At 41.4% G+C, this 23,924-nt stretch overlaps 1 protein-coding gene across 2 annotated transcripts in view; it reads right to left on the bottom strand.

Moving 5' to 3' along the window:
• Positions 1-23,924, bottom strand: part of PBX1 (PBX homeobox 1) — a 109,693-nt gene that overhangs the window by 74,262 nt on the left and 11,507 nt on the right. For both annotated transcript variants that reach the window (XM_075287383.1, XM_075287384.1), the window contains exon 2: positions 15,070-15,143. In XM_075287383.1, coding sequence (XP_075143484.1) covers positions 15,070-15,143 — 74 coding nt within the window. The remainder of the gene's footprint in view (positions 1-15,069; positions 15,144-23,924) is intronic.

Here is a 23,924-nt window from a genome sequence, read left to right as displayed (position 1 = left end):
ATTAATATGACAAAGTCAAGTCAACAATGGCAAATTCATTAGGAGAATAAACAGAAAAAGAAACATAGTCCTAATGGGCATCTACTTGACAAAAGAATAGTAAACACGTGAAAATTTATCATCTGGATTTTTTCTCAACTTTCCCATAAACATGCAACATTGGAATGAACCTGGCAAAAAAAAAAAAAAAGTTCCCCAATGCGGATGAAAGGAATTAGTCAATGACAGATATTTCTTGTGAATAAAAGATCAAGCCTGTTGAAAGTCCAGCATGTCCCATTCTGCTTTCCTGCACATAATGAGAAGGGATTTAGTAGGGTCACATGGCTCCCATACTTATTAGATCCAATGCCGATCCAACTCCAAGTCTGGTTCTGCTAGTTTTTTTTTTTTCTTATGTGATTGGGAACCACATTTTTGTAGACCTAGTTTTCAAAATAACTGGATATTGGAAAAGCAGACTAAAAGCAAGTATCATATTCCATGTGTTTCTTCCCTTCAACTGCATGAAAACGCATCTTAAAGTGCCAGACGTCTCCGTATGTCAACACAAGAAATGCCAACTCTCAGTGACTGCACGTCATGCCTAGGAGTCATCAAGGGTTGTTGTTATTTGAAGGGTTAAAAAGCCATTACAAAAAGTCAACACTTAAGAGATAGTCAGGCTTTTACTTAAGCCATATAAAAACCTCTAATGTGGCATTATAGCAGACGCGGACCCTTGTAGGAGGCAATTACAGCAATTTTGTGGATTATATAAAGCGCGATTTACTTTGGGAAAACTGGTCAGCCACTTGCATTTGGAATATTTCCATGAATTCATATGGGCGCCTTCAGGTGCTCTCAGTCCAAAGTGAGGGCAGACGACTTGGCTTTTAATCAAATGTTGTGTGGGAAAACCCATCTTAGACTAAGGTCCCACGTTGTGGAAACCTAGAGATTTTTGCTGCAGATTTTGCTGAGGTTTTTTGATCCAAGGTCACAAATGGCTTGAAAAGGAATAGGAAACATAATGAAAGTACTTATACGTTTCCCTTCTGTTAAATTCATTCTGCTATCCATATCGCAACCTCTGCGCTGTGAAACCAGTTTTGTTTTTTTTTGTTTTGTTTTTTACATGGACACAAAGTCTTGCATGTCCGACTTTGTGTCCAACGGTGTCACCGCGGAGAGGCTGCATTCGGACACTGGCGGTTTGCTTTAAAAACCCATTGAAATGAATGAGTTTTAAAAAATCTGACCACTGGCAAGCCGTCCCCGGGCAGTTTTGCCTGGCTTTTCGACAGACTCGCAAAGGGTGGACAACAGTGTTACTGTGAACACCCCTTATTAAAAGCAAGCACCACAATCAACACAAGGCTTTACATTGGAGATAATACTACGCCTGTACTACACCACTTCTATCCTAAAGAGATTACACTTGTTTTCTCTCCTCTTTGAAAGTAACATCTCTGATCCTCAGGTGTACCAAACAAACTCCACAGGTGACTTCTGATCTCCTATCTCAGACCTGCATATAATATAGAGGGAGAGGTGATACAAAAGTTTAAATGACTTAAAAGCAGGATTTTTAACTAAAAAGCAAAGTAAACCCTGACAGGACTCTTAAAATGAGACAAGGAGTCCTGCTTACTCCACCCACAATGAATAACATCTTTTTCTGTATCAGGGTGTGTACTGAGCAGGCTGTCAATCACTGTGTGGGCAGGGCCAGTAGGACTCCCAATGTCTCTCCTAGGAGTCCTGTCTGGATTCCCAACTTTTCGAATCATATATTCTGTTCCAAATCATATCAGGTTAGGTTCACACCTGCGCGGGCTGATTCCGCTCCCCATTCCACTTTAAAAACGTGGAGAGAAAAGTGCTGCAAACTGAGTAGAAACCCAGTGGACCCAATTATAGTCTATGGGGTAAGCAGGTTTGTACGGGTATCCGCTTTTAAATGGATTAGGTTTCCGTTCGGGGTGGTAAACCCGAACGCAGCGCAGCTTATCTCCCCCTCCCCCCCATCATATCCTGCTCTGGGACAGGACAGCAGAAATCACTGGACAGGGTCACTTTTAATAATGTCCTGGACTATATGCTGCCTTCACCGATACGACAACATGCAAAAGTACAAACATTGTATTACGAAATCCACAACTAAGACAAATTTAGATCATTTTGTCCACACCCTTGTTTTGACTATAATAATCTTGGAGATTATGAACATGCGCTTCTTCTCGTCTCCTCACTCTTTTCCCAGTTATATCCTAAAAGTATACTCCTTTACACAAAATATATCAACTATACAAGCAAGCTATACGCTATCCAGTGTAACAAAGGAATCATGGCATGGATTTCATCACCAAATCTATAAGTTACAGACTCTGGAGTATGATCTAGATCACTATAGCATCAATGCATTATTTCAGACTCAGCGCAAGTCCAGAATAAATACCCGTGTGTGTAAAGAAAGCTCCTAGCCCCAGTCAACAGCCTAAGACTCTTCAGTTAGCTAGGTATTTACACGCGCTCATACACCAATACACACGCACCCATCTGTTTCTTCCAAAAATGCTTTCAGAAACTTGGAAGCAGATGGTTTATAATTCCAGGACAGACTCTTCTGCCTTCTGAATTCCTGGAATGTTTAACAATAAGAAGTGAGCAGGAATAAAGCAAACTTTAAACAAGTGAAGGGAACAAAAGATTTATCCTGCGAATAATGGCGAGAAAAGCAGATTTAATGGGCGAATATCCCGTCAGTTCTGCGTAGGGACCTTATGGAAGGTACGGCTTGTGTACCTATGTCCAAATCCCATAAAAAAGTCAGGATACAGTTAGCTAGTAGATCAAAAAAAACTTACGTTTCATGCCTTATCGAATCGTATCAGGAAGCAAACAAAAACCCAACTTTTAAACATAAAAACTGTTTAAGAGGTCACGAAAACCTAACACTAAGAAAAAGAAGAGCAATTTAAGCAAGTCACATTTTGGAGATATATGGGCTGCCTAGAGAGCTACGTGTACAGAGAAACCAAACGGATGACAATACGACTGAGAACAAGGACAGTATCATCTGGATAGACTGCAATGTGAGGTATGCTACAATGAAATATTATGGGCTTACATAAAGAGTTGCTGTGTGCGGTGGGTCGTAAACAATGAAAGATTACGTATATACAACCAGTTTAAGACTTGTATTATTTATAGAGCAGATGGTTAGACTATCACTAGAGTGACCCGCACAATGCGCTCAGCAACTTATCCCTCTTATCCTATTAGTTACATTTGGGCTTCTACAGAGGGGGAAAAAAAAAAAAAGTTAAACTTGTCCTAAAACAGAGTCTTACTAATATCTATAGTTTTGGATCAGGCTAAATTGACTTGGAATCACTAAAATCTGGGCCAAATCCAATGATCACAAATAAATAATTTATTTCCAGAGTTGGGGTCAGATCTGCAGCTAAACCCATACAAAGGATATGTGGACTTCCTATGGATTTAACCCTTAAGATCATATGGGGAGAAATCCACAGAGAAAATACCAGGGTGTCCCACTCGGGACTACAACTTTGCAAGGCGTGCAAGTATCCCCATGCAACAAGGTTCAACATATTCCTTATTTAATGAAGAAAGCATAAACAGGCGAGCACTATAGCTGTTGCCGCAATGGTGGCCCGGAGTGACGAAAGCAAGCATGCAGTATATGTATCACAAAAAGAGTGTTCATTGTGAAGGCCAACTGGGTCACCGAGTCAGCAAAACAGTGTCAGAGGGAATATTTGAAGAAATTTGGAGGGAGAAACCCGCCTACCTTCAAAACAATCGCAAAGTTGGACAAAAATTTGGAGGCGATGGGAAGCCTGGTTGATCAGCATTCTGGAGGATGACCTTGGAGGTCAAATGAGACTGTGCAAGATGTTACGGACCATTTGAAAAATTCCCCAACAAAATCATTACGTCGGTTAGCTCAAGAAACCGGGTACTCAAAGTCGACCTGTCACCGAGCCGCCAAGAAAGGGAAAAATCAAGCCATACCGCGTCACATCTGAAATTGCTGCCATCGACTGTGACATGTTGCAGAGGACATTCTCAAGTATGGAGCGTCACATTTCCTTGTGTGTGGACTGTGTGTGTGTGTGTGTGTGGGTGTGTGTGTGTGTGGGGGGGGGGGGTTTAAGGACATTTTCAGCACTTTTTGTAATGTAGACTTGTTTTCTACCAAATACAGGTATGTTCAGTTCTTACAGCTCGCCTTTATGTTCATGCATTCGTGAGCAATTCACATTTTTAAAGTTGTACTCCCGAATGGGACACCCTGTACAATGGACACTGTGGCTTTAAAAATCAACTGCATGCCTTCAAGACTACAATCCCAAAAATCTGCAAGGTGTCAATGGCGTTTTGCATTGTGCCATACATTTGTTGCAGATTCTTCTGGGCATTATTGGTTTTTCATCTTCATCTCCGGTCGACCCCTTTCCCCTTTATCATGGTTGGGGTGATACTACTTTGGGCACAGTTGCCACATGCATCAAAACTTTAATAAAAGGAAGAAGAAACAGGCCAAAAAGTGCAAGATTTTATTTACTTGTGCGTCATTCTATAGACTATTATACAGAGGTCTCTGGAGGCAGGTACATAGCACCCTGGACCGGGCCCTTGAGTGCATTGAAGTTTCCGAATCTTAGAAATGGGAGATGTGTTCTCCTTTGTGTTCCTTCACTCAGTGGCTGGCACAGCTGGAATACTGATCTGATGCCTGAGGGATCCGAGCCTCTCCATGGCCGCTCTCTGCATGTATTAATAACAATATTATGGTGTTAATAAAACACTCAGCCCTCACAATGAGTGTTGCAGAGAGCCTATTAGCATAACAATGCAGCATCGGGAGCTGCCTCTCTCACAAGCCCCATTATCCGAGCACATTCTATACATCAGGCTCTGCTCCTGATCTGCAGAATTACATCGTGTGTGAGCGAAGGCAATGACTCCCACTGAGTCCTAACCACAGACTAGGAACTAAATGACGGGCTTAGGCCTCCCAATTGTGGAGCATGCTGGCGGGATAAAGCAATGGATTCATAACCAAAAAGGGGCTTCGTTAATTTTTAACATTCGTTTTACGACCTTCTAAGGTTTCTTTGTAAGATATTCATCATTAGTGTAAAAACGCAGCCAACCCTATTAACACTGCGAGGGGAAAGAACGCGGGACCAATTCACAAGAGAGGAAAGAGTGGAGACAAGTTCGTAAGGCCGACATGGGAAGAGAGGATGAATAACAGCTCAGTTCCTGGCGGGGTCAGATGGATGATGGAAGGCTCCAAATTCCTGACAGACAAATGATGGCTCAGTCAACCAAAAGACCAACAATTCAATTCTGCTCAAGGACAGAAGGGCAAGACATTGTGTCAATAAACCCGAAATAAAATGTCTGACTAACAAAAGTATTTAAAAGTTCATGTACTCTCACAAAATACAAGAGGCTTACAAGCATAATCCTTTATGTAACACTATATAAAGAAATGAGTTATTCTAGAAGACTTTCCAGCACACAAAAAATATTCAATGTCCTAATCTTAGGACAGGTCTTCTACAATAAAATCCGTGGGGTTCAAATAACCAGAAACCCCCCAGACTGGGGTGTTCTGATGAATGATTCTGTCTCTCTATTACGGATTAAGAACAGTGCCACACATTGCATAGTGGCTGTGCTTGGTATTGCAACTCAATTCCAATCAATTGAATGAACCTGAGCCACAAACACACCACATGAGAATGGCCACCCACTGATCTGATATTGATAACCCATCCTTAGGATAGGCACCTTTAAAAAGAACATAAACACCCTTTAAACGCCGCAATAACTTATCTAACCCCATTTTTACCCTCCTGCTAAATTAATGGGTTTTCATGTGCTACAGGGACAGTACAGGCCTGTCTCCGTTGCTCTCCGCTCTGGTTTATAAAGGGGCATCCTAAAGGAGAGAACCCAGTCTTATGCATATGGACAGGGCCATGAACATTAATATCTTGGTCTTCACCACAACCACTATGGCTATGTAGCAACTTTAGCCATGACGCATCACATGACCAAAGAGCTCCATGCCATATTGTAACTACTTTGTCACTATGAGTAGAATTGCAAGCCCCATGGCGTTGCGACTGCAACTTCAATCCACTTGATCTTTTTGTGACTAGAAGTCACAACCCCTTGGCGTTGCAATACTACTCCATTTACTTGCAATGGTGATGGAGTTGCAAGTCGGTATGGCAATCTTTAGTCAACAATACATGTCTGGACCAAAGTTGCTGTGTAGCCTTAGCCCTGTAGCACCCATGACCATGCACACAGGGGTCATCCATCACCTTTCTACAGACTAATATATGAGGCCACGTTCACATGTTCAGATTTTTGCAGCTAATGAATTATTTTATACCCCATTGACATGTAAAGATTGAAGGGGCTCTATCAGCAAAATCATGCTGATAGAGCCCCTCATATGCATGATTAGCCTTTTAAAAAAAGCTATTCAGGCACCGTAAATGTTATATTAAACTACCACCCCCACCCCACCCAGTTTTAAAATAATACTCTAAAAAAGAATGTGATAAACTTACCCATCGTCCACGGTGGGCGGGCATTCAGGGTCCGCCGTCTTCTTCAGCCATGCCTCCTCTTCCTGCGATGTCCTCGGGTCCCGTCTTCCTCCTGCGCTCACGAACTGACATTGCTAAAAGAAAAATGGCCTGGGCGCATGCGCAGTAGCATGCTGCTTCTACTACGGCTACTGCGCATGCGCCCAGGCCATTTTTTTTTTTAGCAATGTCAGTTCGCGAGCGCAGAAGGAAGACGGGACCCAAGGACATCGCAGGAAGAGGAGGCGTGGCTGAAGAAGACGGCGGACCCTGAATGCCCGCCCACCGTGCACGATGGGTAAGTTTATCACATTCTTTTTTAGGGTATTATTTTAAAATGGGGGGAGGGGGAGGGTTAGCTTAATATAACATTTACGGTGCCTGAATAGCCTTTTTAAAGGCTATTCACGCATATGTGGGGCTCTATCAGTATGATTTTGCTGATAGAGCCCCTTTAAAAAAAAAAAAACTGAAAATAATAACCATATTATAGATTCCAATATTCACTGAATGTTCATTATTTATGTGAAAAACCCACAGATCAGCCCCACTGAATGATAATGATATACATATACATATATTATATTATATAAATATATTTATATGAACCAAGAAGAAGTCTTATCTGCAATAAATAGAAATAGAAATGTATTATATTTTTACCTAGACCCTAGTAATTGGTGAGAAGCAAATTCAGGTAACTCAGCTCATTCCGACAAACACTATTTGCAGAATGCGCTCACAAGGTTCTTCCAAACATACTGGAAGGCATCCACTGCATATATAATGGAGGGGCTACAATCACCAGCGCCTGCACATAAACTGTTTGCTCATCCATTGTATAAACTACAGTTCAGATTAAAACTCGCACATTTCGCTCTGACCCACTTTTAAGCTGCATGTGTGAATAGTGAACATGAACTCACTGTCAGTAAACACAGTTAAACGTGTTTAATATGTATATCGGGAAGCAAGGGCCTGAAGGAGTTAAGGGATGACTCCATGTGGGGGAGTCTGAAGGAAAGTTTGAGAGGTTTGGGTTCTGCATCCCTTCTGTTGCTGCCTTGGAATTTGTCTGCTCTATAAATTGAAATTTGGTCATAAAATCTTGACAGAGAAGTTCAGGAAAGGGTTAGGCAGACTCCTCAGCGCCACAATGCATGACTGCTATAGCAATGCAGGGAAGTTTGGTTCCATGGCTTATATCACAAAGAAAGGGCTCCTGGAGGGCTGTGCAAATTCCAGGGTCCTGAGAGGCAATGGTACTAGAAACGTGCAAATGATTGCAGAAGGTTATTACTGATGTACACACGCATTAGCAATCCCATAGTTCTGGTCTGTCGGGGGATCAGAACAACAGATAGGAGGATATCTACAACAGCTGTCACATACGAAGCCCAATGGACCCCATTAACTATAATGGGATCCATCCAGTGTCCATAGTTTTAAACAAACCGGACAAAAAAAAGTCAGGCTTACAGGACTTTTTTGTTGAGCAATTTTGGATACAAACTGCGATGGAGTCTCCATACGGGGATTCCAATGCAGATGTGAACATACATGGTGCAGGTTTTGAGAGTAGCATGGTACCACCAACCCAAACGTGTCACTAGGTATAGAAAGGTATGAAGCTTGCCTGAAGTCCCAAATGGTGTTTTTAAACTGATTACCTATCCACAGGATGGTTCATCAGTATGTGATCTGTGGGGTCAGATACCCAGAACCCAAACAGATCAGTTGATCCGGCAGCCTCCAGGTGCTGCAGAAATGGATGGTAGCACATGCAGCGCCGCTCCTTTCTAAGTAACATGAGAATAGTAGTTTGGCGCAACCAAGTCAACACTGGTGCACCAGACTGCTCACTTGCATATTGTGAAATAAATGAATCTCAGCAACAGAGGCACACATTTTCTTGGCGTAAAAAGTGTGACATTCAGTTTCACAGGACACTTTGTGTTGCTGGTTTAATCTACTTTAAGCAATTTTGTAATATTTCGTGATGAGCGGCGTATGTGTATATTATTCTAGTAGTTATTCATATTAGACCACTGGACACAGTGAAAGCCCTCTCCATCCAGCAATGCTGGGACTGAACTGCTCCGGTACTATGTGCAGGGTAAATGTTCTCAGCAATGGCTCCTTCTCCTCCTCCTTTGGATGAAGTTCTGTCTGCCCTTGAGTTATGATGACAGAAGGTGAAAAAGTCAGGGAAAAGCCTAAACCACCACAAGTGAACTTTGGATGAACTTAGGAGAGGAGGAGAGTCTGGGAGCTTGGAAAGAACAGCTTCTAAATCTCTCCCCATCCCCATATGTAAAACTACACGGCTGGGGGGTAGAAGATGGACGGTTAGCTCCCTCTCATGGGGCGGCAAAGAAGGGGTAAAAAACAAGGTATACAGTGTGTACACAGCACAGGAAAATATTGGACATAACAGTAAAATACACCGTCAATTTACGGTAGTTTTTTCCTTAATGTACTTTCATGTTTTGCATTATTTATGTACTGTTATGAAATCTGACGTCTGTTTTTAGGTGTTGTTTTGAAGCTTCAACTATACATACAAAGCATAACACATCGGACACACGTTCTGCACCAAGACAGAAGCCAAAAGAAAAAAAAAAGTAGCAAAGTTTGCACCCTTCTATGTACAATGCAATAATAATAATAATAATAATAATAATAATAATAATAATAATAATAAAAAATAATAGACAGATAATCATGAAGAGCTGAGTATATGCACGAGTCACTGACCCTAAAGAAAAGCCGGGTCGTAGTCCACTGAGAAGTGTTACGGACAATAAGGCAATAGCATAAGGGCAAGTTCACAAAGTTGATTTTTTTTCCTTAAAAAAAGGATTTCTACACATATGCTGCTGAGAAAGCAGGAGAGAAACAGTAGGGGGAATTCATTAAGCAAATTTTTGGGCGGAAAACAGAAAGCGATGATTTGCTGCTATTTAACGTCACATGCAACCAACATTGTAATAAGTGGTGGTTTTTTTCAGACCGTGGAAGAGACATGGTGGTCAGGGTCATCACATTGATCATCATTTATGACAATTTGGGGGTATAAATTACAGCAAAAAAAAAAATAAAAAAAAAAAATATATATATATATATATATATATATATATATATATATATATATATATATATTGTTTTTGGCGCCTAATTCATGACAAGGAGTAAGCTGTAGATTTACTTCCCAGTCTACAAATTAGACATCTGTAGACGTCCTTAACATGCCCATACACCTTCATCAGCCATCGGCCAACATGGTTCAGTTAGCATACAGCCATTTCTCCCAACTCCCCCATACACTTGTACAATTGGTTTTGCCAGCAGCTCAAATGGCAGTAGAAATCCAAAATTTTTTTGTCCCCCAACATTATCTGAGGAGAGTGTTGAGGGCCCCCTTACAGACAAAATATTTGTCTATTCCTGACAAAGTAACAAGGCTCAGCTGATGTGTCACAAAAGAGATGTGTCTTCACTTATTCAAGATTATGGGCATTTCTCAATTTTTATCTCGATTTCCAAGTTTTTGCTTAAGGAGATGAAAAAGTTCAAAGAACTGGCACAGGGGGAAGTCACCAGATCTTTGATACAGGCATCCTTGTCCTACCACCAAAACATTTACTACAGTAAAGAAACTAACCATCATAGTCTGTAGTGGGAGGACGAAAGCCTGCATGGGCTTTCGGACTCTGGGCCAGGGCTGACATTGGTTTTGCAATTCTAATGAAAATCCAAAATCACGATTTATTAATTTCTCTAGTTTTTCGCTCCATAGCATGCTCAATGTATTCTCCCCAAAAGTATTTCCAACATCACGCACCCAATATCACACAGAGGCATAGGGGACTCCGCGTGCCGTCACTCAACCTACTACAGAAGGCTTTGCAAGAAACCTCCAAATGAACTATAGTAAAAGGACAACACATGCTCACATCTGGTTCACATCGGTGTCAGAGTCCTGCATGGATGGACACCGAACTGACCGTTGTTTTAGTAAAAAGGGGGTCTACCAGGCTCCATGTGTAACTGTTTTAGCGGTCTACCTCTCCATTGTTCACGTTCCCATGATAGAACCAAACAACGGAGAGCAAGTGCTAGTGTGAACCCAATCTACAGGCTGCCTAGGAAAGGTACAAATAGTATAAAAGAATAACAAGGGTCAGGCTGGGTTCACATCTGCATTGGAGTCTCCGTAGGAGGACTGTACTCTCCACCGGTTTTGTACTGTAACCCATCTATAGTCTACGAGGTCCGCAGGTAACCGCTTTTTAAGTGGACAGGGACTCCGTCCATGTGGACCCCAATGACGGAGTCATGAACCTAGCATAATAAATACTAACAGAACATATATACAGTAATTGTGTCTACAATGTCATACTACTGCAACTCTACTCCATATAATACAATGGAAAAGGGAAATCACAATTGGGATAATCTGCACCCTGGCAGTAGTGTTCTATGTGACTACAAGGCCCTCACATATGCTGCAGATCTGAGCAGAAGACATATTACACATTCTGCAGTAATGCATTTATTTTCTTCCATGTAAGGCATGTGTGATTTAGTAGTCTTCAGCAAATTTACCATATTACCATGTTGCGTCGCTCCGATTTACATTTATATTAAAGCACACATTTCAGCATATTACACTCGCACTAGTCATTAGTGCTTAATGTTCTGGCAGAAAAGGGGTTAACCATGCTGGAGGCGAAGCCATTGCCTGGAATGCAGAGGAACAGGTAACATTTCCTGCAAGCTGCCTGTCACACACTAATTCATGCCTGACGTGAATGGTCTGATGGCCGTACTATTAGCAATCGCAGGGGGAGAGGATGGATGGGGAGAAAGAGAGGGATAGGCATTATAGGATAGCATGAGGTGCTAGAAAAAGGAGACTGGATAAACATTGGGGTGAGAGGGGTGAAGTAAAATAAAATATATATACAGTGTATATAACACTTAGAGTACTTGTCCATAACACAGAACGGTGACAAAAAGTGCACAAAATCAGCATAAAGCCCGACTAGGCCTCTGCTTTTATTGCCCACAGGAACCAATCACAGCGCAGCTTATATTTCTGATCGGGAGTTTGAAAAATGAAAGCTGTGTTGTGGTTGGTTGATATGGGCCAACAAACACCAATTCACATTCAGACATTTGTCACAAATCTGTTCCTAGGAAGGGGCAACACAGTGGCTCAGTGGTTAGCACTGTGGTCTTGCAGCGCTGGAGTCCTGGGTTCGAATCTGGCTAGGAATGACATCTGCAAGGAGTTTGTATGTTCTCCCCGTGTTCGCGTGGATTTCCTACCATTCTATAAAAGACGAACTTAAATGGGAGGGAAAAAAAAAAAATGTACATGGTGATTCCTATATCGGGCTCACAATCTACACTTAAAAAAAAATAAAAAAAAATCTGTTCCTAGAGGAGAACACCTCCGCACCTACAGGGACTGATGAACACAAGGACCTTTCGTCAAGACATTTTGATACAGAATCAAAAAATCTTCTGTATAACATATTACACAGGACGTAAAGTATAGGGATAATACACCTGTATTACAGTCCTATCAAGTCCTAATACAAAAAAAGGAGACACAATATGGCCGCCTGAAGGTATGTGCAGATAATGGAGCTTTAACAAGTATACAGTGCAGAGCAACAAAGGAATCTGTAGAGGAGCACTACTGCCATTCTCCAATATCTGTGGGGAAAATATTAAATTTTATATATGAACCCCCTCCCCACCACCACCTCCGCCCTTCCCCATGTATCTTTGACTTAAAGGGAATGGGTTGCCAAGAAATGCCCTGCAGTTTAAATCACATTTTTATGTTAAGCGTTTAACAAGAATTTTTGTTTCTTGTTAATTTTCCAAATTAATATCTATATTTTTAAAAAATTTAACGTTCCAATTTTAGCCAACAAACAAAGAACACTCTGTGACCCTGTTTCCTATAGAAGGACCATGGGCCAATGACACAATGGTCTTCCTGAGACTAGTATTGGTCCAACCCCACTGATAAGCGGCTGCAGCACTTGGTCTAGGATTGATATTACAGATCAGTCCATTGACTTGTATAGGCCACAAAGCCAAGGTGCCTTCAATCATGGGGTGCCTAAGGATAAATCACTAATATTACAATCTCAATCTACAATAATTCCCATTTAGATGGATAGGCTTCATGCATTTTAAAATGGTCTTGTAGCCCAATTAACAATGGAAAGCTTTAGTCGATAGTCAAGGGATAGGATGGTATAGTACTGTGATAGCGAACCTATGGCACGGGTGCCCGAGGTGGCACTCGGAGCCCTCTCTTTGGGAACCCATCTGTGGAACAGATTATACTGTGTGGGGTCCTCCATGGAGAAAATTGTACTGTGTGGGGACTACTGTGCAGCAGATTATACTGTATGGGGACCACTGTGCAGCAGATTATACTGTGGGGGACCACTGTGGAGCTGATTGTACTGTGTGGGGACCACTGTGCAGCACATTATACTGTGTGGGGACCACTGTGCAGCAGATTATACTGTGGGGGACCAGCGTGCAGCAGATTATACTGTGTGGGGACCAGTGTGCAGCACATTATACTGTGTGGGGATCAGTGTGCAGCAGATTATACTGTGTGGGGACCAGTGTGCAGCAGATTATACTGTGTGGGGACCAGTGTGCAGCACATTATACTGTGTGGGGACCAGTGTGCAGCAGATTATACTGTGGGGGACCACTGTGGAGCTGATTATACTGTGTGAGGGTCACAGCGGAGCAGAAAGCTCTATAAAGCCCCTTTCGTATGACCATATTTTGCAGATCTGTAATTGTGCACAATTAGGGATCCGCACATTTTTAAGGTTAAATTGCCGTGATGTCACTTTGTGATAAATCAGTGGGTTTTGCAGTTTGTGCACTCAGTCTCTAAAAGGTTCGCCATCACTGGTATTGTCACTGACCGCACACCTAAGGAGGTCTGATAAATATTCAGACCATAAAGAAAGTATCTATGGGATGGAACCAGTTCTCACTTTTGGTCACACCAGGAGAGGGATCACTAGCCGAGGACAACTTGTTGGCATTAGATTACTATGACCTACTGACACTGACTGGGTTAACATAATAAGAAGCCAGGAAATGCGCACTTAAAGGTTGTGACAAGGATTAACTAGAGGAGCAGGGAGACCTGACATTTGGGACAAAATGTGACCTCCCAGCTGGAGGTTAAACAGAGCTAGAACACATAGTCATTGAAGCTTATAACCCAGAGCCTGTGATATTCTGTCATAAATAACCTTTCCAAATATGTTAAATGCAGCCGGCAGTGAGGAGGAATACTCCAGCTCGGAATGGAAACGGAGACCTAGAGAAGAGGGTGGAAGACACGTGCCAAAGGCAGTTTCCTACAAATGTCTAGGAAAAAATAATATTAGCTTAAACAATACAAAACATGGTTTAACACTAGTACGCTTCCCAAATCTGTCTATACACACACACACACAAGTATGATTTCATCTCAGAGGTCTATAGGTACCTAACCACCAATAAAGATGTAAGCCCGAACACAGATCAAGAATACAAGGAAAATCAGATAATCCCATAAAAAAGGGAGAGTACAACTATACCCAGGAATGTACAAAGTAAGGCAAGTTGGAACAGGAGGTAAAAAGTGAAATTCCAGAATCCCTCAACCCCTATAGAGACTCAATATAAGGCCATGTGCATGACCGCATCCCATCTCCAAGTATACACCAGGTGTCAGACTGGATTGAACCTCCTCCTTTTAGATCAAGAAAGCCAGATATCAAACCATACTCTTAACCCTATAGTTCCAATACAGTCCATGGAGCTAAACATATGGGCATGAGAATGCATTTACATGGGCTTACTACAGTTCGGGTCAAAAACAGGATTGTGTCCCATTATGAAATTCTTTCCCCAAAAAACTGCATTACTAATTCTATTTTAGGCTAAATTTACAGCGGGCATTGAGGCAGTTATTTGACAATATTCTGTATCCACAAGTGATGAGAACTACGGTGAGCTCGTGCTGGTACTTGGAAGCCAAACTGAAGAAACAGAGCTGCATTGCAAAGGGACCCGAGGAGGTATATTTTGACTACAACAATGCAAAACTAAGGTCTCATGTCATGCATAGTCACACACATATTTTATGTCATTTGTCAGGTATTGAGGTTTTTTTGTAATTTATTTTTAATATTTATTATAATATCATCGCCAAAGTAAAATGAAGGCTCTGATTCCAAGGTCTGAGGTTGAACCATACTTCATCCAACATCCAGATGCTATATCTCAGTCAATCCATCATTGTCCGTGGGCAAATATCTTAAAAATGAAAAACATTCAACGGCGACAATAGACAGCGGTCTCCGATATATGAGTAGCGCTCGCATTCGCTTCTTACCTGTCTTTTCTTTGATTTCACAGAGCACATTGAAGAGGGCGGGTTTCATTCTGTGGCAGTTCAGGGCATGTTTTCTGAAAATTGGACATAAAAACAAGAGATGAGACTTGGAGGCAAACATATGTGAATAGAAGGCAGGATCACTAATTCTAAGTTGAAACTTTTTTTTTTTTTTTTTTAAATGAGTTTTTTTCACTTTAACTTGTATAACATATTGCAATAGAATTAACTTTTTAGGATGTTCTGTAACTCGTGAGAAAAAGTATTTGCTATGACAAAAACACTGATATCAAGTGCAAGTATGCCAAATTCTCAAAATCAGCTCCGCTAGTGAGCTCAAGTAGTAGTACCATAAGCAATACAGTAGTAGCAGCCATTGCTGTCTGTAGGGGGCCCCGTCTGCATCACTATTACTGTATATTCTACGATTCCAGTACAGAAAGTGCATTAAAAGGGGTAGTCCCATCTCAAGTATCATATATAGACTTGTAGCTTAAGCTAAGTGTTTTACCCACTGCATTGCTTTAGGTACCTTACTCATTTGTGAGATACTGCTACATCTCTCCTCAGTTTTCACAGCTGGTTGCCTAGGTTAGAGACCTGCACTCAGGACAGAATATGGATTCAGTCCCCAACCATATATATTGTTTTCTCTACTGATAAATGACAGTAAAGTTTCTTTTGTTATCGGTGTAAATTCAGAGATAACCATTTTGTACAATAAGAAGCAGCTCAGTGCATGAATGGACTAAAAACCAGGAAGTGGAGGGGAGAGGAGACCGGAAGGAAGAAGAAATCCTGAGAGGAGAAAACCCATGGAAGAAGTGAAACCTGACAGATCAAATAAAGACCTTCACACATCTGTCTACAGACACAATGGAGTTGTTGTAGTGGTTTTTGGGTCAAGGTAACACTCAATTTGTTTGAGTGGCCAGGTATACAAAAATATGACAGTTTTCTTCAGAAACTGGAGCATATCTGTCCATAAGTGGAAAATGACCTGAAATTCCAGGTGACCCATGGACAGGTCTTACGTTGTTTCCATGAGAAAGTAGACACTTTCTAATTCTGGACAATCCCTTTAAGAATCAGATAAATAACATATAGGTCACTGGGCAATGTTCTCTGGATGGTTCTCTTTATCTAAGATTGTTTTGCTTTCAAAGAGCTCCAAATAACCATCTGCAGAGGTGTTCAAGAGACCATGACCTTATGCAGTTGTGATAGAGCTTGAGAAACATGTTCGATCAATGCGTTTCACCTGCAAAACTAAGAAACTGCACCAAAAACTAGTTTTACCTGCATTATGTGAATATACCCCATGCCTGCAGAAAATATTTCACCTACAACAAACGTCATAAATCAACGTCGCATCTGTCATACAACGAAGATCACTGGCAACTGACAGACCCAAGCCACTGATTTATAATGGGGTCAGGTACCATGTGGTGTCTATCGTTTTCACAGGAAGAATAGAAATGCATGCAAAATTTGTAACAGAGGCATCAAATGTAAACCTAGCCTTATGCCATGACATTTCACCTGAGACGTCTGCAGTATTATGAATGAAGCTCTGGAGGTTATATACTATCATTGATGCCCTATCTTTAAAGGGGTATTTCCATCTCAAAGATCCTATCTATACTGATAGGTTATGTAAAGTAAAGACTTTTCTTAAATATATTGCTTTAGAAATGCTGCTTTGTTTGCCTTCCACGTGACATTATTCCTCCCATTGTTTACACAGCATTTCCATAGAGTTGGACCTGTGTGATAGGACAAGTGATGTCACTCACTGCTCTCACGGTTATCTACAGCTCTACCAGCAGGACAATCAGTTCAGCTAATAGCAGTTTGCTGATAAAGCCCTGTTTGTTATCCATTCTCTACAAGCCTGTGCATATTATTTGATCTGTGTAAGTATTGTGATACTTCATAGTATCTTGTTCAACAAGCTGGGAGGAGGGAAGAAAAAGAGACAGCAGGCAAAATGCTGAAACCAGGAGATGGGAAAACCTCTTTAACATTGAATATGAATGCACGATGAGTCCCCCCGCCGATCAGCTGTTTCAGGACATCGAGGCTTCCAGTAATGTTTACCGCCCCCAAAGACTTCACTACCTAAACCCAGGCTACAAATCGAACTGCAAGTGAGCAGTATAGCTCAACGCTTGGTGGACATTACCCAGGAGCCGTACTGTCCCGCAAAAGCTGGTCAGGATTGGCCCTCAGTAGTAGAAAGTAACATAATCTGCATAGTTTTTATAGTTGTCTATGAGCAACATATGACTATCCTGTTACTTATAGAAGGATTACCTGGCGTGTTTTTGGAAACGGATCAGCGAGTAAAAGCTGGAGGGCCAGAAAGTGGAGAGGATTTTGAGTATCAGTCCAAACACACCAAGTATTTACCATAGTTACTATTATACTTCTCATAGACCAGTAGTAGGTCTGATTACATAGAGGGGAACAAAGCAGAGCTAGGTAATATACAATATATAATATATAATATACAGCAGCTTCACACGACTCTGCCCTTGGCACGGCTTCTGTCATTATCTCAGTTTATTTGGTAATTATGTAATTTTGATGGTGTCTGCAATATCATTCCACACATCAATAAAAGACTACATGAAGGAACACAGGAAGCGACGGCAATTACACAATTATATTCCAGGTAAATACTTGATTATTCTAGTAACCTGAAAATAGGGAAATCCAGCCTGTCCGGGGCCACTAACATGGAAAAACCGGAAATGCCCACTACAGGCAACAAAAAGTATAAATGTCCTTGCAAGTCACCCCATGTGAAGTTTACGGCGACTTAGTCACAGCAAAGTCACCATTAAACAGATCATGGAGTCTCCTACATGAGCAACTAACCTGGGTGCATGTAACCTCCCCGCTCACTGAATTATCCAGCATTTTCCCTCTGACTTTCTATTACTGACTATCCCTCACTCTACTATCGATTGCTAATGTAAAAGGAATGCATTAGCGGGAAGGCACACAATAGGCCAATAAAAACACTGTGCAGATGTGAGGTACAGAGGGGTTATACTGAACAATCCGGGGGAAGTAAACGCGTGGTTTAATCCATTGCTATGTAACGTGTAATGCAAAGATCAGACGCAAGGAACAACACTCAGAAATCCCAGGGTATTCAATACTAAATAAAAGTTATACATAGACTATATCCATAATATCACTATAGTATAATAGTAATATACAGAACAATGACAACATTTAGATCCCAAAATATGCCCAAAAGCGGAACATAAAGAGGGAAGACACTTACATTGACTAATGTGTACAGACGGCATTCGGCCTGGGAAAGTGATGACTGCAACATACAACTAACCTCTCGTTCACATCTGCGTTTGGTAATCCATTCAGGGAGTCTGCATGGGGACCCCCAGAACGGACTACCGAACGCATTGGCAAGCGTGTGGACTATAATGGGGTCAGTGTGTTTTCTGCACGAATCATGTGGACAAGAAAGTAGATCACGATCAACTTTTCTGTCCGTATGCTCCATGCGGACACTGCGCGGGGAGCACACAGACCCCATTATAGTCTATGGGGAGCACGCGCTTTCACTGCACAACACTTGCTAGTGCGTTTGGTATTCCGTTCGGGAAGGGGTCCCCATGTGGACTACCCGAACGGATTACCAAATGCAGATGTGAACGAGGGGTAACCAAGACGTCACAGGTCCTTTCACTAGAAGTCCACCAATATTGTGCTCCAGATCTTGTAATAATTCAGGGCTGCATTATAAATCTAGAGATGTACCTGGAAACAAACCAGCTGATAGTTTCCAATGACAACCAGCAGAATTGTGAATACAGCTCTGGGTTTCTGGGTTAGGTTCAGTTCACATCTGCACATGGGTTTCCATTCAGGGAGTCCACTTGGGGACCCCTGCAAACAGGAACCTATTCCACATAATAAAGAGGTTACCTTAGGAAACCCACGGAACCCATAGGTTCCCATTGCAGTGTGTTTCTCTCTGCATTTTTCATGGCCCGGAAAGCAGATGTGAACAAGGCCTTAGAATACTGACGGCCTAATGTTTGGATAAACCATAATCACACCAAGGGGGTACGACTCTAGGCACCCAGGACTATGGAGTCAGGGCCAGTTTTGGGTAGAATTTTATGATATATCATAATATTATATATCAATATTATATAATTAGGTGTATAGTTTGTTACATATTTGCTTTCATAAGAATTGAATCACTGCCTATTTTGACCAGTATAGGAGCTTTACTGATTCTGACCATGACAGTGAGCCATTTATGAAGGTGTCAGAGTTGGAGTCAGGAATAAGAGTTGCTTCACAGCCTTAAGGCACCACCACGATCACAGTGGCGATTACATTAAAATGGGCCTTCCTACCTGCATATTATATATATCAAAGGTGGTGCAGGGTATTGCAAAGTCACAAGAATGGAATGAAGATGTAATACCACCGCTACCAGGTAGGTAGACCTAGGTGACCATTGAGAGGCCACAATGCTCAACTCACAGCTGTAGCCCCTTCAGCTTATCGGAGGGTGGGGGCACACAATATGATGACCCTAAGCTAGTCAATATTCGGATATAGAAAACAATGTAGTGTATTTATTGAAAAACCTAATTTTGTGAAATCGAACCTTGTATGGCCGGCTTTACAGTCTGTTTTATCACACGCACCAGTACTAAGAAGCAACAAAGAGTTATTCAAGAGGCGGCTGATCCCTGGATGACATGAACACTGCTCCTTGGAGTCATTTTCTCTGTCTATCAGTGTCAGATTGAAGAGGCAGATTCCTATATTAGGTGCAAGCAGAAAATTATTCCTTGTGTGATAAGGAGTCCAAAACACTTCTCTAAAACAGCACGGTATTAGAGGCGCCCTGACTGAGGAAGAGGGGAAAAAAGCCTCCGCTACACAATGTTAACACTTTACTCGCGTCACCGCCACACCGTGGCTTCTGTTCACAACTTAATCCACAACGCGGTGTCGGATCTGTCGTACAATGGATACCTGTAGCCTCTGATGGACCAAATTGACTTATAATGGGTCCCGCCGTGGTTTCCAAGAATAGCGCTACCACCTGACAGGACTGACAACAGAGCCCTGAACAGCAGTGTGAACATTGCCTTAGGCTGCTTTCATATTGCTTTTTGTAGTGTCCATAGGAGGTATACGTTGGGATTTCCTGACGTACAACTCAGACAGATGCCACTGTATAGGTACACAGCAGCATCTGTCAACCATAGGATCCTTTTTTTTTTTTTTTTTTTTAAACACCTCTTTACCCAAACTGCCACACACCGGGAAAAAGGCGCACTCACGTAGTGCACAAAATGGAGGCCAAAAGGACATCCTTTAGATGTCCATGAGGTAAACAGGGGCCTACATATAGTTGTACGCACCAAAAGCACCTTACCAAAGCACAAACATGCAAGTGCACATAAAACAGTTCATGCATTGCTACAAAGTGTAGAAGTTGCCCTCAGTAACCAATCAGATGTCTTCTTTCATATTCTAACAAGCCCTGATGAAATGAGACCTGGGATCTGACTGGTATATTCGTCAGGCTTCGGTCACATCTGCATTTGGTAATTGTTCGGGGACGCGGTCTCCCAATCCGCTTGAAACGGGCAGAGAGAAGTCCTGCAAGTAGGACTTTTCTCTGCATTTTTCGGGCAGAAACCTGGCAGTCCCCATTATATAGTCTGTGGGGAACTGCTTTTTAAAGTGGATTGGGTTTCCATTTTTCAAGTCCCCAAGTGGCCCCGAGGAATGGCAACCCCAACACCGGTGTGAACCTAGAGTCAGCTGTAATTTCAATGCACATTTACAGTTATAAGTAGTAGCAAAAATATTACATTTATAGTATCAAAATTGCTGAATGTTTTGACATTCTTGGAGGATACACTGACTATATATATATATATATATATATATATATATATATATATATATATATATATATATATATATATATACATACATACATACATACATACACACACACACACACACCCCAACATATACATACACGCAGTAATGTGTCACATTTTGTTTTTTTATCCCCACAGTTTCCTAAAACCTTTGTAAAGTAAAACCGCTTTCAAAGATAGAAGTGGTAGTTTATTTTAGTCAATTAGCAAAAATTATTAGGTGAATGAGCCTAAAGAGAAATCTAGATCCCATCAATATTGGAGTGACCTTTGCCCTTCACCTTCCATCAGTTCTAGGTACACTTGCAGACAGTTTTTGAAGGAACTCAAACATCTTGGAGAACCAAGCACAGATCTTCTATGGATGTAGGCTTGGTCAAATCCTTCTGTCTCTTCATATAGTCCCAGACAGACTGGATGATATTGAGATCAGGACACTGTAGGGGCCATAACATCACCTCCAGGACTTGGTCATACAAAATATGGATAAGATTTAGATTTCTCTCTCTTTTGTTGATTCGATTTTTTTATACGACTTTTTTGTGCAGCATTTTTTCCACACCTGTCTAAAACTTTTGCAGAGTACTACATGTATATTGTATATGGACATAACTGCATCATGCATTGCCCGCGGGTGGCAATGGTGTTTTTCACTGTAGGACAGGACCGTGTGATACTAGGGCACAGTGATGTACAACAGAAAGTAGATTTTTACGTATATATGGAAGGTTTCTTTTTCCGATATTCCGGAACCTCAGGCTCCCCTTAAATGTGTGAATTCATACAAATATCTATCAGGCAGTGATGCATTGTGGATGTAATTTCCACATGAAAGCGCTGCATATAGTAATAGTAGTACATAGTAACTATTAATAGCGCATGAAAGGGAGAAAAATCTTTATTCATGACATACATGACTAATTCTTAAAGCAGAGCATATTACATCAAAAGACCTTTATCCTATGCAACAATAGCCAAAATCAGAAGAGCAATGTGATCATCTAGTCAAAAATACCAAATTCTTAATAAATGAGAATATTCAATACCAGCGCACAAGGGACAAGATCAGATATTCCATAAATCTCACCCTACAAATTCGCCAAAACAACGCCACCAGTACAATATGGTGGCACACTGAACTGCATGTCGTGCTTTATATTTTGCACGGTTTAATACCAGGCGACAAATCCTGCTCGCCGTCTACGAAGATCTCTACGGAAGACAGGCGATCAGTTCCAATGCATGATAAGATATAGCAGGTATGTGTTAACATGGCTATTAACTGGTGCGTTTTACAAATTCCAGTTTTCTTTTCTATTTAGATCTGCATGTATTAAGTTTTTTTTATTTCATCCCCCCAGAGGTAAAAAGCCCAGCTGCAATTTGAGAGAAAATGATAGTTTTCCCTCCTAAATGTGTGCGAGGAAGAATAGAATAAAATCACTCGGCACTTTTCTGTGGTGGCTTTGAAATGAAACTAGATTTTACACAGAAGCGGGATTTTTTTTTTCTTCATACGGGACTCATTTGCACGGAGCTTAGGAAAGCTTAGCAACAGCAGATTTCATAGCGTATTACACATTCACACATTGTAAAAAACTGTTTACTCACCGCCCTGTAACATGTATGGAAGCATCTATGTAGACTGCTGCCGAAAAGTGACGGCCATAGATACAGCAGTGTTCATGGTTATGATACATGCAATTTTTATAGCAGACAGTTGTGGTAAGGGCCCATGAGTTGTGGTACGTTCACATCTTCAGGATTCAATGAGGCCTTATTCACACATCCGTATTTTCCGTACATGGGCAGTATTTTTTTTTCTATGGACAGAACAGGTCTTTTATGATTTACGGACTGTGTGTGAGGGGCTTACATGGGTGAGCACATCTTTGGTCTTTTCTTGACAACAAAGATGTGACACAAATGTGGACTCTCAAGGAAGAGAACATGGCGGGCAAACCTTGGCCAAATATATGGTTATACAGGAAATTTACAATCGTTCCTGACTGGCATAGATTTCCCAATTCAGAGGCAAGGGCCTGGGCTTAATTTATTAAAAGGCCAGAGGTTCTTATTTAGTCGTGCCTTACGCCTGTCAGGCCCTTTATTAAAGACTGGCATGTGAAATGCCAGTCTTAGTAAATCTGTCCTATGAGCCAGTAGAATTAAAAACGCAGACACGTGCATGCATCAATTTTACAGACTTTGGATGCCCATTAAAGTCTTTGCATTCATGGGGGAAAAACAAAAACAGCATCCTCTATGGGTAGAAGATTATATATATATATATATATATATATATATATATATATATATATATATATATATATATTTGGCATATCCCCTTTAAATCAATTTGGACTGAAGGATTTGGGGCCTGTACACCTCCCTTCAGTCTTCCATTGATTATTTTTCTTTCTCCTTGTTGATATTGCAGGGGATGTGACAAGGGGTCCCCCCATAGGTAATCACTGCCCATTAAAATACGCAACCAACCAATCTGGCCTGGATCCTCTCTCCAGAAGACACACAGAATACCGGTCTGGTATACACTCCCTTGAGCTCCCGAATTGTGGTTTTTCATCTACATCACAATTTTTAGTGTTTTAATGTTCCCCGTTACATCTTCATCCAACGTCGCCGCAAGGAAGTCTACAACGCGTGCCTATAATACAGCTGTTACCCAACTCAAGTCTGTATATATAACGTCAAGTGTATCAAGAATTTTTTTTTAAAGACCTCATACAAAATGTGGAAAAAGTTGGTCAAACCAGATTTCACCAGGGCCAGCTAGTTGACTTACATATATAGGAACTTCACGCAACTGATGATGTTGGAGAAATTAAGAATTGGACACAATGAATATTTGGGATATGGGAGGGAACCAGGAAGAAT

Source organism: Leptodactylus fuscus, chromosome 9 (genome assembly GCF_031893055.1).
Source record: "Leptodactylus fuscus isolate aLepFus1 chromosome 9, aLepFus1.hap2, whole genome shotgun sequence".
Taxonomy (NCBI): Eukaryota; Metazoa; Chordata; class Amphibia; order Anura; family Leptodactylidae; genus Leptodactylus; species Leptodactylus fuscus.
The sequence above is the reverse complement of the archived record's forward strand: the minus strand, read 5'-3'. Positions and strand labels throughout refer to the sequence as shown.